Source organism: Glycine soja, chromosome 8 (genome assembly GCF_004193775.1).
Source record: "Glycine soja cultivar W05 chromosome 8, ASM419377v2, whole genome shotgun sequence".
NCBI classification, from domain to species: Eukaryota; Viridiplantae; Streptophyta; class Magnoliopsida; order Fabales; family Fabaceae; genus Glycine; species Glycine soja.
Genome location: NC_041009.1, coordinates 11,709,410 through 11,727,314, shown reverse-complemented (window position 1 = coordinate 11,727,314; position 17,905 = coordinate 11,709,410). Strand labels below are relative to the sequence as shown.

Below are 17,905 nucleotides of genomic sequence, written 5' to 3'. Positions count from 1 at the left end.
TGTCGGATTGTCTAATAATTAACCTGTTGTTCAAAAAGTGAGGCAACTAATCTGGTGGAAAATATATTATCTTAAAGTTCTTCACAATACTGCAGCATTGTCAACTGAGACAAACATGATCTGCATATTAGAATTTAAACAGGCAACAGTACCCTTAAGCATGCATAGGCTCACAAGTCATACCATATGTATAAAGTATAATCTTATCAAATCTTTCAGCAGCATATCCAAAAAATTCAACAACAAATATTAACAGGGATTAGCCACTTTCCAGCAGGTGACAAGATTAATGATTATGTTCTGCATGTATCAGAGCTCATCCCCTTTTTAGTTTCTCTTGCATAGATTGAACTGAATACAAGTCCAAAGCCATTGTTTGACACCGTCAAGTTCAGTTTTGATAACAGATTGTTTCCTTCTTTTAAAGTAATTAATTGCTTAATTTTTTAAGGATGAGCTAGTTGTACGTACCCCATTGATCTCCAGCTGGTACACCATTGGGGGATTAATGTGCAACTTCTTCATTGGAGACTATTTCAAGAAAAATGATTAATTAAGTTGGTGTTCTTTTGTTAAAATCAAGTTTCTTGTGTGTTGCCTAATGCTCATGTAAATTATTTACCATATTTAGGAAAATTGAAGATATACAATGAAAATGTCTTAGTGTTTTAATTTAAGTAACAAAACTAATGGAGTCTAATAGTTATTATAAGTTAAGGGATAAATCTCAAACGTTTACGACGTACTTTTCTTATTTTTGTAAACATAAAATTTGCATCTCTAAAACACTCAAGAATATGTCAAGACTGTGACAAACAAACATCAAGAGTGACGTCATATTCATCTACATAGTAGCTAATCTCACTATCCAATAGCTTATTTGTTTTTTCACAAACCCCTTTAAGATTCTCATTTAGCTTTTGTCTGAAAAGTTGCAGACTCTAGTTAAGATTCCGTATGTTGAATCTGATATCAGTCCGTGAGACCAAAAGTAATTAGATCTGGAGTTGAAATCAGGATTAAACTCAAGAAGAGGATTCCCTATCTGCAAATTTCAACATATATATGAACCAGTTATATTTTTCAATCAAATCAAATGGTTTTTTTATATTAAAATTATTCAAATTTTCCCTTCTCTACTACTCACTGCTATTCCCTTGAGATTGAATTTGGTCTTGGTTTGAACAATAAGTTGTGCAAGTTGTGGAACATAGTGACCTACAAACAAGTGTGAAATATGCATTATTTTACTACAGTTTCAAAGTGAATATATAATTCATTTATATCTGATTCTAACCTCCATATTGTTGTGAGTGTTATGATTGAGGATTTGAGGTTGTCGTGTCAGTTCATTTACTAACGGAGCAAGGACAACATGGGATGGGACCACATAGCTAGCTTTTTGAAAAATCTTGGAGTCTTTAATTAGTGGCTGCTTTTGACTTGATCCTCGCCCAATTTTCTTGGGGTCTTTGCTATATTGTTGGGATTTATTTTATTTAATTGGCACTTGGAGTATGTTGAGAAGTTGTTCATGCATCTATGTTTGATAATGATAAGTGATGATAGCACGAAACTCTGCATAAACGTGTGGATGCGAAAATATACGAGAATGAGATGCGACTAAAAGTACGTTTTTTAAAAAATATTCTCTGTTTTTACATATTCTGTTCGAAAAAATATTTCCTCTCTTTAAAAAAAATTGTAAAGGAAAAAGTAAAAATAAAAATATTTTTTCTTTCAAAAACTTGAGAAAACATAAAAAAAAAGTAATAATGAAAAATAAAAAACTACAAATGTTTTTGCAAATCAAACTATTCTCATTAAAAATTATTTATTTTTAGTTATTAAAAATTGAAAAATTTATTTAATATTAGTCATTAATAAGAAACTAAATCTACACTATTTTTAGAAAAGATAAGAATTAAAAGTAATATGTTTTTTTTTTGGTTAAAAACTAAAGAAAAAATATATATTTAGTCCAAGATGTCTGCTTAATTTTAGGATTTCCAATAATACTAATTCTCAGTGAGGAGTAGAGTTGGATGGCCAAATATATAAAATATTATTATAAAATTTATATGAAAGGTTAGAATCATTTTAATAATGGGATTTGTAACATCCGTTTTTTAAATAAATAAAAAGAATTTTATTTAAAAATTAATAGAATTTTTAGAAATTAAATAAATGAGAGAAAAATATTTTTGTTAATTAAAATAAGAGTTTCATAGTATTAGAAAATAAATAGACTAAAATGATGTTTTAGAAAATAAAAAGATGTTTTAATTGGTTATTTATTTAATGAAAGAGTAGAATAAAGTTCTTTTTTGTAAAATAATAAAATAAAGAAAAATAAAGTAATTTTTTAGGTATAAAATAAATTAGAAATTAATAGTTCAAATAATAAAATTAAAGTGATGGCATTTTTAGTTTAATTATTTGTTAACTCTTGTTAATTGAAAATAATATAGTTCGATTTAATATATATATATATATATATATATATGTTTTGTGTCATGTAAATATTAATACCTTGTGATGTTTATATGATTAATGATGTATGATAACATGTCACGTTTAAATTATAACATTGTGATTGAGATTAAATGTATATGATAAATTGAGTATGTGTTGAATTGAAAGATACATGTATATTGAGATTTTGTACACATTGCATTGTGAGCTATGAATTGTACAATCACACAACTGTAAGATTCTTTAAGAGCGACGAATTAAAATGATTTTAAAAATAATTGAGTAGTTGTGTGTTTTGTATAGTTCTAACTCCAATAACACATATATAATTTTAAATGTCTGTTTTAATGAGATAATTGGTCATATGAACATAACATATTAATATTATTACTGTGTGATATGTAAGTGATAATGTGATGTCTTAGGATTATAAGTGTAATGAACTGTGTGTAAGTGAAAAGTTGAGTATGTGTTAAATTGTTAGATCACATGTGTATTGAGATATTGTATGCATTGAGTTATGAGCTATGAATTGTACAATCACACAATTGTAAGAGCCTTTAAGGGCAAGGAGTTAATGCATATCGAGTATTGTGATGGGATCCACTGTGGAAACCTAACGAGTTGAATCACTTTGAGGTGCGACGAGTTAAAATTATTTTGAGAACAATTGAGGAGTCGTGTGTTTTGTATAGTTCATAAATAGAGTTTACGCGTTAAAATTTTTGGGTTAGACCTAAATTAGAAGGGAGAGGCCCTAACAGACTTTTCGGAGTTTAGGCCTTGAGAGTAAATATATCTGATTTGAGTGTTCCTTTAAGCCTATGTCGATCCTACATGATTGGAGCATTCTTGCAAAATAGCGTGACCCTAATTGGTCTCTCTATGATTTTACCTAGTAAGAGTGACCTGACTTACCAGTGTGTGGTTTATCTTGTCATGTACTCTTAGGCACTCGACGAGATTTTTCACTGACATGGTACCACATTACATATAGGATAGAGTCTTAGTGTATCTGTTGCATAATGCCTATGTAATGATCATTGTGACTTGTTACATGATGATGGGTAATGAATTGTAAGTGTCAGATGATGTGTTGTACTTGAGATGTATTGTTCTAAACACATGATTAATGTGAATGTGTGAAATGTGATTTTGTGATTAAATCTTTCGGACATGTGATGTTATGCAATGAATGATAAAATCATACGAATTGTGCTAAGTTGAACTTGTTATACTTATATATATATATATATATATATATATATATATATAAGTTTTGTATTAATTACATGTAGTTTTTATCATTTTTGTTTCACATGCTGAGTCTTTAGTTCATTCATTGAAATTTTGGACAACCTTGGTTTGAGTCGGAGATGTTTTCATACCCTTAATTAATAAACTTTTAATTTGATGATTAACAGAAATGTAAAAATTTTATCCACGTAAACTTTTTTGTGTTTATTGAATAAAATCGTTTTATATAATTCCACATTTATATATATATATATATATATATATATATATATATATATATATATATATAGAATCACATGTGGACTAACTTTATAGGTACCAAAAATACTATTTTTAAAATTTAGAATTAAGATAATCATTTAATAGTGGGGTCACATATAGACTAACTTTATATGTAGAAGTGATTAAAATGGGCTTACACGAACATTGGGCAGCCTGTGATGGAAATAGACCGCAAATTAGCATCAATGTCATTGCATTGAGGATTCTATGCCCTCATAATTCTCATGAATTAGAAGGATGCTCCAGCCTATGTAACAACAGGGGATGGAACTAGAAGCTTGAAGGGATGCAAGGTCCTTCCATAATTCTCTGTTCCAAAATCTTGATATTTTGTGTGATCTTGTCACTTTACGATCATTGCTTAACTAAATTACATGTCTGAAATCGTTGGCAACTAATCATAATTATCAATAACAAAATTGCATTGCCTCTGTTCACTGTTATACTAATCACAACAATGAATTTGTAAAAATGTAAATAAGTTCACTGATATATTGTAACAGATCGAAGCATATTCAATTCTTGTCGAAATTCCATTTCATAAAAAGATCAAATGCACCATTACAAAGTTGTAATTGGGGATTCGACTTTTCGAGAAATGAGAACCAAAGAATCTAAGAAATAAATTATAACTAAAAATATAACCAGTTATGAAATCATGTATAACCATAATCATTTTTTAATAAAATAAATAACTGAATTTTAACCGAAAAAAAACGAATAATTTTTATAACCAGTTTTCATTAACCGGTTATTATATAATCGGTTAATTCTGGTTATGGTTATTTTGAGCAGCCCCAGTACAGTAGTACCCTAGATAATAAAAAGCCCTAATACCCTAGATAATAAAACATAAAACGTGGTGCTTAATTACCTGTTATACCTGGTCAACTTATAATGGATCATCCATCATGTATTCATGTATACGACTATGAACTTTGAGGTTTGAACATGTACCGTGCTAAAACTCGCAACAAATCAAAGTCGATCTCAGTTCATTTTGATCAGTAGTATATTTCATGCATGCACGGCCAATTTCCCAAATTAATTACACAACATCTTAAAAGAAAATTGAACAACAAGGTAAATATGTAATAAGAATTTAATTTGTTTACATTATGAATGAAATAACACTCTTTATCTAACGAATCTAACACGGTATATATAAATCATCAAATTCTTTCAAAATGATAAGTCTAACACCTTAATAAATTAAAGAATATATATAGTGAATAGTGTGAAACTATTTCTTCATTCTTACAAATAGAATACATCAAATTTCAACTCTGTAAACCAAGCACCCTGAAAAGGGTAAAAGGCCACCACCGCCAAGAAGCACATGCAAACATATCACTGATCACGTAACGATGCAGATGCAAATTAATATATATATCAACTACAAGCGTGACGGATAATGGTTGACAGGGAAATAGGAAACAACGATTGGAGCTCCTTTTGATTTTGGTTTGCTCTTTGGTTTCTCTGAAGAAGGAGATTTCAATTGAGATGATCCTTTGGCATAGTCAGAGACTTGACTTGATGAAGATGGAACAAAGCAATTGAAGATGGATGACATCAAATCCATAATTGGTATGTGTTTTGGTACCTTCCCTCGGTTTTCTTGGTGGGTTTCAGCTAAAATATGTTTTGGTGGAGGCTAGCTATCAATTGTAGTTCCTCTTTCTAAGGAAGCAAAGTAGTGAAATTTGAAATTGAAGAGGGAATTCTGTTTATGAATGAGTAAACTAAGCTGAAATGATATTAGTCGTCTTGCTGTGTGAGTGATGTAATTGAGGAGATTTGAAATATTTATAGCATGATATGGTATAAGACAGAGGAAGATACCATGTTAGTTCATTTGCTTGGGGAGCAAGGAGAACATGGGACCACATAGCTCTTTATTATTTGAAAAATCTGTGCAGGTCTTTAATGGCTGTTTATTATTTGAGAACATGGGACCACATAGCTCTTTATTATTTGAGAACATCGAACATAAAAAATCTTACAAATGTTAATTGATAAAAGATAAAATATGTTGTGATTTTTAATAAATATTTAAATTTTGTGTTTGTTTCTTGAAAAATATTTTCTTTACATTGAGTTTAAAATAAAATAATAATTTTATTTTCCGTCCTTAATATTTTTTATAATCTCTAAAAAATTAATAAATTTTATACTTGTTTCTGATAAGAAAATCATTTATTACTAATCTTTTTAAAAAAAAAAGTAATATAAAACGAAAAAATTTACCAAAATTAAAAAAAATATCAAAGACTAAAAATAATTTTTTTTGTTTTATCATGAAACAAAAATGATTTTTTTACTTGAAAACAAATACAAAATTTGAATACTTATTAGACATTACAAACATATTTTAGCCATAGTGAAAAATATTTTTTTGCTACAATAATGGAGTATAAACTCACTAAATTTTCATAATTTTTTTTATAAAAAATCAAAAATATTTTTAGTATTGATGATACTACAATTCAAAACAAGGTATGCAGAATAATAGTGGAGGGCAGTGCACTCGCACTTTCAAAATCATCGGTATCACACGACATAGGGAATGAACTAAATTTTCCCAGACTAATTAGCCACAAACATATTATTCACGAAAAGTAAAATAATAACCTATATATATATAACTATGATGGCATAATTTCACTTATTATTGTATCATTTAATAATTTTTAATTAAATAATATTTTCTTAAAATCTACGGTTGAATTAATAGTTATTTTTAGGTAGATGATATTATTCCTATACACTAAAATCAATATAATATAAATTTTTTAAATATTAAAATATAAATTATTTGATAATTTTTATATTATTATTTAATTTTGATAAAATTAGATATTGAGAATCTTAGGTATATGTAAATATAATTCAATGATTGAATTAATAAAAAATCAAATTTTATATAAATTATAGAATACAAGATGAAAAAAATTGGGTGCCTAGCTTTAATTCCACACGCTGATGCAAAAGTAACTTGGACTTACTCAGTCATACGAAAAATTCTTCTCAAGGCAGGTTCCATGGACCAAAGTTCTCAACTAAGAAACGGAAGTTACGAAACAACGTTGTAATTCTTCCCAGCATATGAGCAGCTATGCACAAAATTCCAAAGAGATATGTGGTCCCATATATCACTCTCATGTTATGAAAATGGACTAACGTCGCAACTTCCTTTGTCCCATCATGTCAAGGACAATTATTACTCAACGCATGCATCCCATTGTTTGCTTCATGCACCCCCAAATATGTAATTTTCCAATTTTCTCCTTTTCATCTCACTCACTCTCTTCTTCCATGATTTTCCACACATTGTGCCATATCCATAATTCATTTTGTTCAATCCCTACTGCATTTTTTTTTGTATTACATCTTGGAGTAACTTGATTGATCCGAGTGTGTGAGGTCACTTCGAATTCACCTGGTATCACTGCTTCTGTGATTGAGAACTTGATGTCACCTTTTTTTTTATTTTGAAATGCTTTTCTTTATCTAACCATTACCACTTACCTCGTATTTCGTGTTGCTAGGTTTAGATCGAAGCATGGTCAAGGAACATCCTCTAAAATATTTGGTATTGCTCATATAGTCGTCAAACACAACAAAATTAATTATGAGAAAGTTATAAAAATTCGAATGGGCATCATTCTAGTTAGCTTGTCAATATTTTAGATTTTGATAGAAATAACTTTGAAATCAGTAATTTAAATAGAATTTGTATGTAATAAAAGAAAGTACTTTGTGTATAAAAATATTTAAATATTTAGAAGCAAAAGTGCTCGAATTAGAAAAAAAATTAATTTATTTAAACAATCGAAAGAATTACTTTTTAATAGGTATTTTGTAAATTATCAGTGAGTTTCCCATTTAGAATTTTCACCTTAAAACAATTGTTTTCTCAAAAATAGTTTTATATACTCACAGTAGAATTGATTTTGAAAATCAACAAAATTTATCAAGCATGATTTGTCTACCATTCAAATGTGAATATGGTTGCCAAAATCATGCTTCCCAACCAAACAAACAAACTATTAGTTCCACTTCAATTTTACCCGCTTATTAATGGAGCAGAGGACTACTAGTAAGCTATCTATAGACACCCACAATTTGAAATTATTTAAATGTCTTTAGTTATAGAGTAAACTGCTCTAGTTTATTTTTTTACCATGAATATGTTTTAAAATATTTATTTTTAGTGTAAATATATATATATATATATATATATATTAATTTTATTAATTATTTCTTTACCTTTTTTAATAAATATATATTAATTTTGTGAACAATCATTTAATGGATATTTGTATGAAAAAGAGACATATTTTCATCAAACATGACGCATAATTCTAGGAGTCACTAAATGTTTTCATTCTGTCCGGTTTTCATTCCTACTTCTCAATAAAAAAAAATACATGGATTGAATTTAACTGCCTATAATTTATTTATAAAACAGAAAAGGAAGAACTTTGAAAATAAATTACAATATGCTTTCTTTGATAAGGTAAACAAATTAATACTATAAACTAATAGCATCTTTCCAATGGGAGTCAAAGTCCTTTCCTTGATGAGGAAGCCAAAGTGCTTAAATAATTAAGATCGATGACTATCCTCTCAGCCATATTCTGCTGCTTCAACAAGTCCAAGGTAGAAAAGAGCTCTATGGAGGAAGTTAGAGTAAAATTTCTTGTGATTTTTTTTTATTGCATACCTCTTTTATATATAGGAGTGTGTGATGAAATATTTTTCAAATAATTAAAGAGTTAGTATAAATGGTGTTAGTATAATATTTTTAAATAATTAAATGATTATTTGGCAAAACTTCTGGAGTGCTATAGTGAATTATTCCAAACAAAAAATAGTTATATGGCAATTTTTTTTAATGAAAACAGAACGATTTGAAATGGAATTTGGCTGGATTGTCACCACAGTCCACAGAACCGCTAGGAGTGAATTGTTTTTCCTCGAATATAAATAAATATATATATATATATATATATATATATATATATATATATATTTAAATTTTATTTGAATAGGATGATATTAAGAAGTATTTAAGACAACATCAAATTCGGAGTCTAGTTACGTAAGAAAATGATAAAATTTCCATTTTATTGTACTTTTAATATATCCATTTTAAAATAATGACATATAACTAATTGTTTGAGTTATTATTAAAATTAAAATATTTATTTTACTCTAAAATAAGAAATTGACAAGTAAAATAAAATACTTTATGATAAATCCTTCTATATACTGAAAACACACGAGGATATAAAATTATATAATCAACGTCACAGGTGACGTTGCAAAGAATATTTAATTAAAAAACATTATGACCAAAAAGTCTTCTTTTAATTCTATTATATTTTACTAGCAAATTAAAATAGAATATTTGTGTGTTTGTATTTCTATTTTTACTATCGCATTTCTTTGCATCAAAATTATTTATTTTTACAAGTTATCTTATTTATTGATTTGTATAATAATTTTAATTTAGTATATTTTCTGAATATATATTTATATTTATATATATGACATATCATATGAGAATAACTACTTATATGATAATGAGAATAATCATTCTTAACCATTAGATTAAAATAAAATATTAAAATTAAAAAAAATTCAAATTAAATTTAATCATAAAATTTTAAAAGATTTAACAAAGAGTATTTTCATCTACCACCCCTTTCTACAACATATAATATTTTACATGTTTCATTATAATTATTGTATAAGAAAAAAAATCTTTTTACACGTGTTATTAGTTCATAATGTTTTTTCTCTAACTAATATAGATTCTTTTTTAATAATTGTAATAAAAGTATCTTAATAGAATTTCATGAAACATGAATTTTAACTATAAAAGAAAGAAAATATCGGTGAATAAAGAAGTTTTATCTTTATTTTTGTGTATTATTATGTTATGCTTATCTCTAATGGATTATTATATGAATTAACGCAAATGTTGATCTTCTATTTAACTTACATACTTAAATGACTAACTTTTAAACGATTTCTTAATTTTTCTATCTTATCTTACTTTTTATAGTTTATCAAATATTGTAAATGAACCGCTATCGATAAAGAAAAACTAGTGAAGAACATCAATAGTTTATTTTTTAATATATTTGTAAAATACTAGTACCATTTTATAATTGTAAAGCAGCTTGTTGAAGTGGATGATCTGTATTTAGAAGCTCTATTTTTTCTGATGCAAAATAAAATACGATCGAGATCGTTGATCTCAGCATTTATGTTGCAATTAATAAAGTGATGAAATAGTTGAGAGCAGTACAAAGATGGTAGTATTTAACATAATTATCTATCTATTGATTATAGTCTGTTTTTTGTTACAATTCACAGCTAGTGCAATGGGGTGGCCATGGATACTATTGTCTCAGTTGCTTCTCCAATTGTTAAACGTGAATTTGGTTACATAGTCTCCTATGAAGAGAACCTTCAAAGGCTTGAAACCATGGCTCAAAGGCTGGAGGATACTAAAGCCAGTGTTCAACACTCTGCTGCTGAGGCAGAAAGGAAAGGAGAAAAGATGGAAGATATTGTAGAGAATTGGGTGAAGAATGCCAATGACGCTGTTGCTGAGGCAAATAAACTTATTGAGATTGATGGGAATGCAGAAGCAGATGTTGTATGGGGCTATTTCCCAATCTGTGGACAAGAAGCCAGCTGAGCAAAAGATTTCTCAAGTCATAGCTAACAGAAAATTTGATATAATTTTACCATGTTCGAAGTCACAATTGCACCTTTTTGTAATCTTATGAAGCACTGGACTCCAGAACATTAATGCTGATTGAGATTAAGGAAGCCTTGAAGGACCCCGAAATCTACAATTGGGGTGCATGATATGGGTGGAGTGGGAAAAACTACTCTTGTGAATGAGTTAGCTTGGGAAGTAAACAATGGCTTCAAATTAGTGGTCACTTCTAGAGAGAAGAAGAGTGCTTGCATTTGAAGGGAACTTGATTTAGCAGAAGTGGGAATTCCTTTTGGTGATGAACACAATGGCTTCAAATTAGTGGTCACTTCTAGAGATCTTAATGTCCTGAAAAGGATGGGAACACAAAAAGAATTTGATCTAAGAGCTTGACAGGAGGAGGATAGTTGGAATTTGTTCCAGAAAATGGCAGGTGATGTTGCTGTTAAAGATTTCAATATAAAACCAATTGCAGAAAAAGTGGCAAAATGTTGTGCTGGTTTGCCTCTTTTGATAGTTACTGTGGCAAAGGGTTTGAGAAAAAAACATGTCGTTGCTTGGAGGGATGCCCTAATTCAACTAGAGAGACTTGATCACGAAGATTTGCGTGAGAAAGTCTTCCCCACTCTGGAGTTGAGTTTTAATTTCTTAGGAGATGATCAGAAGTCACTATTGTTATTCATTAGTTCATTTGGCCTCAGTTATATCCACATTGGAGAATTATTTTCATGTTGTTGGAGGTTGGGCTTTTATGAGCGCATGAACACTTTGGCAAAGGAAAGAAACATAGATTACAAATTAATAAATGACCTTAGGGCCTCTTCCTTGTTGCTTGAAGCTGAGGCTGAACCTGAATGGGTTAGAATGCATGATGTTGTGAGTTATGTGGCTAAATCAATTGCTTCTAGGTTTCATCCGACTTATGCAGTCCAGACAGAGGTACACCGAAATCAAAGAGTGGCCCATGGTAGATCAGCTTCAAAAGTTCCATTATATTATCATTCCTGGGTCATATTATGATGAACTTCCTGAGAAGTTGGAGCTACTTGTACTTGGAAATTATGGTGATCACCATGTCAAATTCCCTCACAACTTTTTCTCTGGGATGAGACCACTGAGGACTTTGCTTATAGGTGGAATGGCATTTACCCCATCCCTACCTCCTTCTCTTGATTTCTTGACTAGCCTCCGTTCATTGATACTATGTGATTCTAATTTAGGAGACATAAGGATAGTTGCTAAACTCACAAATTTAGAAATTCTCAGCTTGGAAAAAAGTATTATTCCAAGAGCTGCCAAAAGAAATAGGGCATCTAACTCATCTTAGGCTGCTAAATTTAGCAAATTGTTCTGAACTAAGAGTCATTCCTACAACAACACTTGGTGCACAGACTTATCGTTGATTACAGTTGAGGACTTGAGCTTTGCTAATTTAAAGGATGTTAAGGATGCGTATCAACTGAATGATGGTTTTCCTCAATTAAAACATTTGCATATCCAAGACTGTGATGAATTGTTCCAGATTATTAGATGTTCACTCCCTATTCTGCATTTTCTAATTTGGAGACTCTGGTGCTTTGCAATCTATCTAATATGAAAGAATTATGATATGGTCCTTTTCCAGCAGACTCTGTTGAAAAATTTCAAGTTATTAAGGTTGGAGATTGTGATAAGATGAAGATACTACTTTTGTATTCTCTCTTAAACTTTTCAAAACTTCGTCAGATGAAAATTACTGGATGCAAAGATATGAAAGAGATCATAGCACTGGAAAAACAAGAAGATGAGAAAAAAGTTCCCGGGATTGATCTACGCGAATTAAAAGGACTACCAATGCTCCTGATTTTCTGTTTGCAATGTGTGTCTGCCATTGCGATATATTTGATAGTATTGTGTATTCCTTAAGTTGTGATGCCTAAACTTGAAACATTGGTGTTGTATGAGATGAATACATGTAAGATATGGGATGATAGTTGGCAGTTTTGATAGATTAACAAGTTTGTTCTCATCCTCAGTGGCTAGAGCACCATCCAATCAAATATTTATTTTCAGTATAATTATGAAACACAAATATTTATTTTTATGGTAATTTTTAACCAATCAAATAGATATTATAAGTTTGTGTTTTTTTTTTAATTTTAATTTCTTAAGATTTTATTTATTTTCTTGTTAGTCTTAGTCCCTATGAATTTAGGTTTTAAGAATCAATATTAGAAAAAATTACAAATTGAAAAGAAAAACTTATAAAAACTAAAAATCTAAAATTAAAAAGGTACATATTTATCATGACTAAGAGTTTCATATTTGACCCTAATTGATAATTTCTTTTTAACTATTGAATAAAAAACAAAGAGAAAAAGTAGCACCAAATTCACACAACAGTGATTAAATTAAATGATTAGACACAAATAATTAACAGTTAAGATAGATTTTTTTTATGATAAACAGAGGGTTAAAACCAAAAGATTCACACAACACTTAGCTGATAAGAAAAAGAGATTCACGCAACACAGGCATGGCCCTCTCAAAAGCCTAAGGGCAAAGAACAGTGTCTCCTCAACCTCTCCAAAGTCCATTACAGTACCAGTCTCCAATTCAAACACAAACACTGTCAGATCAGATTCTGTTTATATAATATATTCTAAGGCTACTTGAGGTTGAAGGGCACCACTACTCTGTCTTTTGGCTAACTACCCCACATGGCTCTCCTCCACAAGCTCGCACCTTTCACCTCTCTCTACACCAATACCCCCCATTCCCCACCACCCCGCCGCCACGTCATCATCTCCTTCTCCGTCTCACCCTTCACCGAGAAGCACTCCACAGAGCGCTACCAGAGGGACCAATGGGTCTACCAGAGCACCACTCAAGAGGGTCAACCTCAAACGACGCCGTTTCCTCCTCTCCCGTGCGATTCAGCGTCCTTAAGAGACGACGACATAGCGTTGCAGCTGCCAGAGCTGAAGAAGCTGCTTCAGGTTCTGAGGGAGAAGAGGGAGTGTATCAATGGAGAGGGTTGTGAGCCGGGGAATGTGTTCTTGGTGGGAACGGGACCTGGGGACCCTGAGCTTCTCACTCTCAAGGCTGTGAGAGTCATCAAGAGTGCTGATCTTTTGCTCTATGACAGGTTTTTTTTCTTTTCTTTTTTCTTATTATCCGCCAATGTTAGTAATTAGTATGATGAGAAAAATTGTTATGCACCCAAAGTGTATGGTAACTTTGTTTACTTTTAAAATAATGATCTTACAATTATTCAAATGGTGTGATTTGCGATTGGATGTCAGTAAAACTGTTTTAGATTGTCATTGCATGAGCTTAAAATCTTAGTGTGTTATGTTAGTGGGGAGATTCGAAGTTCGTACGAGTGACCACTTTTTAACTATCTCTCTCTATGACAGGTTGGTGTCCAATGATGTGCTGGATTTGGTTGGCCCCGGTGCTAGGCTTCTCTATGTGGGCAAGACTGCTGGGTATCATAGCAGAACACAGGTAAAGATAATGTCTTTTTTTGGTTGTGGCAAGGTTTTTAAATTGTGGTTTTGGTTTGTACTTGATGTTGTGGATAAATGTGGTTGTTTGTTGTGGTGGCAATTGTTGTTGCGATGTGGTCATAGTTTTGTTTGCAATTTCTTGAGATATTGTGGGATTGCAAATGCTTTGGAATCTCCTTTGGAGGTGTGATCTTTGTTTTGAAGGTGTTGAGTTGTTTTGAGATCTTGATGTTTGATAAAATGGGTTTTTTTTATGGTTGATTGTGGCAGGAGGAAATACATGAGCTTCTTTTGAGTTTTGCAGAAGCTGGGGCAACTGTTGTGAGACTTAAAGGGGGTGATCCATTGGTGAGTTTTCGTTGGGATTGTTTTAGTGTGATTGTGTTGGTGGAGCAATTTGTATGTTAGTTTGTCGTGGCTTGTGTGATGAATAGATGTAGACGTCTTATGGCGCTTCTTGTTTGGTATTTGTAGGTGTTTGGCAGGGGTGGGGAGGAAATGGATTTTTTGCAACAGCAAGGTATCCAAGTGAAAGTTATTCCAGGTATGACTCGTGAATGTCAATGATTCAATTGGCACCAAACACCAATGTTCCATTGTTGTGTGTGTGTGTTTAAAGGTTTTTCAGAGAGTCATTATGTGGTTAGATTTTAGAACTTGAAACAAGTATCTCAAATTCTCAATCAATCAATCAATCGCAGGCATATCTTACACTTTATATTCTTACACATATTTTCAGTCTGTATATTTATATTTTTCTGAGCCAATTGTAGCAAGTCAATGATTAATCCAACTTATGTTGCCATGGTAATACGATTGATCCTAGGACCTCTTAGGCACTATGCACTGCATTTCCTTTTGAGAGGGCAAAAAGAAAGTGTTTTTTTTTTCATTTAATTTTTTCTACTTTTTAAACAATAGAAGGCAACACATGGTGTATTAGTGCATAGATTTAAATAGACTGGATCCTGTAGAAAGTTTGGCATTCCTGCAGCATATGCTACTGTTATTGAGAAAAAAAAATGAAAAAACGTGACTTCTATTCTGCCCACGTCACCTCTTGTTTTTCTTAATTGATCATGTTGTTTAGCATGTGAGAGACATCAGTGCATTTATGAATTATGCAATGGTTTCTAAAAGAAAAGACAGAACAGTGGTGATTCTATTGTAGTTAATTATTTCTCAATGCTTGCAGGTATAACTGCTGCATCTGGAATAGCAGCAGAGCTTGGAATTCCATTAACTCACCGTGGCATTGCAAATAGTGTGAGATTCCTCACAGGGCATTCAAGGAAAGGAGGATCCGATCCTCTCTTTGTATCGGAAAATGCTGCTGATCCGGATTCTACCTTGGTGGTTTACATGGGCTTGGTGACCTTCCCTTCACTTGCACAGAAGCTAATGCATCATGGTCTGTCCCCTCAGACCCCAGCTGCAGCCATTGAGCGAGGAACCACACTTCATCAGCGCACGGTAAGCATGATCTTATCTTCCTTTCAATATAGTTGTTCTCTTCCCTTCACATTGATTGAGTTGCTAATTATTAGTCTCTTTCCTGTGATTGCATTCATTTCCAGTCATTATTGTTGTAACAAATTAACAGGGCCTTGGTTTATTATGAAATGATCATTTTTGTTTTAGCATACTTGTAAAGGAACTCTTTTTGCATATGAAGAAGAATGAAGGGGGGCTTGCTCCAGTATCATATATGGAAACATAAAGAATAATTAATATTCCATCCTAAAATTTTGCAACACCTAAAATCATCGTGAAGGTGAGCTCTCCATTACAAAAATAAATCTACACTTGGAAACCTGTGACTTGAGATATATGAAAAACAGCTGATTGTTAAAGTTATGTGCAGACAACAAAATATTCATTTTCTCTTGACAGCGGGTCTCTACTCTGAAGATACTCCAGCTTTCCCCCACTCATCCCTTCACTCCAAAACAAAACTGTTACGAATTTATGATGCTTGACTGTATATTAAAGTGAAACTTTTTTGGGATGAAACACTGATTCCAAAGATTTACGCTTTTCCCACTTAACTTTCTGGACACCTCTTTTGCATGTTTTATTGTCAGGGATTTGATCCTCCATTGTCTTAGGAACATGAAATATAATTTTTTCGAGAAAAAAGCATAAAACAACATGGGACCCACCATATCCAATGCAGGGACCATAAGTCCATCATAGGAGTTACTGGTTCCTCTTTTAAAAATGGCATTTTGCATGTTCCTAAGGAAAAAGAAGAATATCCAAATCCTTATTGTTGGTGCCTTTGTAGTTGATCTTGACAAATTAACTGTAGTAAAAGATATTCAACAATTAAAGATTGAATGTGAGGGGTGTGAAGAAAGTGTACCTGACACTAAAGTCAAGGCTAATAGGATATAGTGATCTTAATAATGTTTTGTTTTAGGAGGTAGTTGTGAATTTGAGACATTTTATTTTGTACTTCTGCATGGTTGATATTAAAAACTGATAAATAAATACAATTGTGTGTGAATCTATATATAGCTGGTTCTTAATTCAACTTTTCCGGATGCTAGGTCCAATAGCTGATTATTTTGCTATGATGCAGGTGTTTGCTGAACTAAAGGACCTTCACGAGAAAATTACATCTGCTCAGCTGGTGTCACCAACGCTGATTATTATAGGAAAAGTTGTTGAACTATCACCATTTTGGCCAATTCCTACAAAAGAAGAATCATGTTTAATGCAGGCATGATGGATGTTGTCAAGAAATATTATTGTGAAGCTTGGTGGCAATGAAGGGTTACCTTGGTAATGAAAGCTTGCACAGAACAAGGGGTAATGATAAATGTAATTTGGATCTATTCAGGACGGGGGAAAGTAAGCACGCTATCTGATGTTTATGGAAATGTAGAACTTCTGCCCTGCTTTTGGGCTATCTATTGGAGTGTTTGGCATGGGCAGAGCTGTTTCAGAACCAATTTTGATTTTCCATGTTCCAGATTGGGAATAAAACAAAGTAATACACAGATTTACTCATTTTTATAAAGAAAAACACAGGTTTCGACTGCCGCAGTTATCTAAGTCAGGTAACTTGTTCCTTAGCCATTGGAGAAAATTTGTTCCATATGCTATTTAGCATCTTTCTTTCAGGAAGAAATATGGAGATGAGTGTCATGTCTGTGATTTCACGTGTTCAATTTATCAATGTTGCTATTCAGAGCCATTGATTCTATTTTTCATTCATGTTTTCTTGTAACTTGATGTTAGAGATACTGCCTTCGTCATGTAAACTTGGTGGTTATTAGCATTCAGTTTTGGTTTGCATGTGATGTATTATAATGTCACAGTAGTTATGAAATAAAAATCATGTAACTGATGATATCTCTTGAACAACCGTGTAGGTTATTCTTTGAATTATATGTTGTCTCGGATTTTTAAATTATAATTCAAGGGACTGAAAACTTTAACATGATGAAGGCAGAATATATTTCATTTTCCCCCTAAAATGCAATAACCAGTCCCAAGAGTACCAATATTTTACCTCATGAATTTCTTATTCCTTGATGGTTTATAAAAATTTAAGATTATGAATTAGTTTAATTTGAAAATAGTGCTGTCTGCCTTGACATTTTATTTGCAAAATGGTGTTCCATAAAATACATAATTCATTCCTAATGCC

General features: G+C 31.4%; 1 protein-coding gene across 1 annotated transcript; it reads left to right on the top strand.

Moving 5' to 3' along the window:
* Nucleotides 1–13,267: 13,267 nt before the first annotated feature.
* On the top strand, nt 13,268–17,643 carry LOC114421981 (siroheme synthase). The gene is made up of 6 exons (XM_028388138.1): nt 13,268–13,883; nt 14,155–14,245; nt 14,518–14,595; nt 14,722–14,791; nt 15,443–15,720; nt 16,832–17,643. The coding sequence occupies exons 1-6, from the start codon at nt 13,456–13,458 to the stop codon at nt 16,976–16,978; spliced, it is 1,092 nt and encodes a 363-aa protein (XP_028243939.1). The 5' UTR covers nt 13,268–13,455; the 3' UTR covers nt 16,979–17,643.
* Nucleotides 17,644–17,905: the final 262 nt, after the last annotated feature.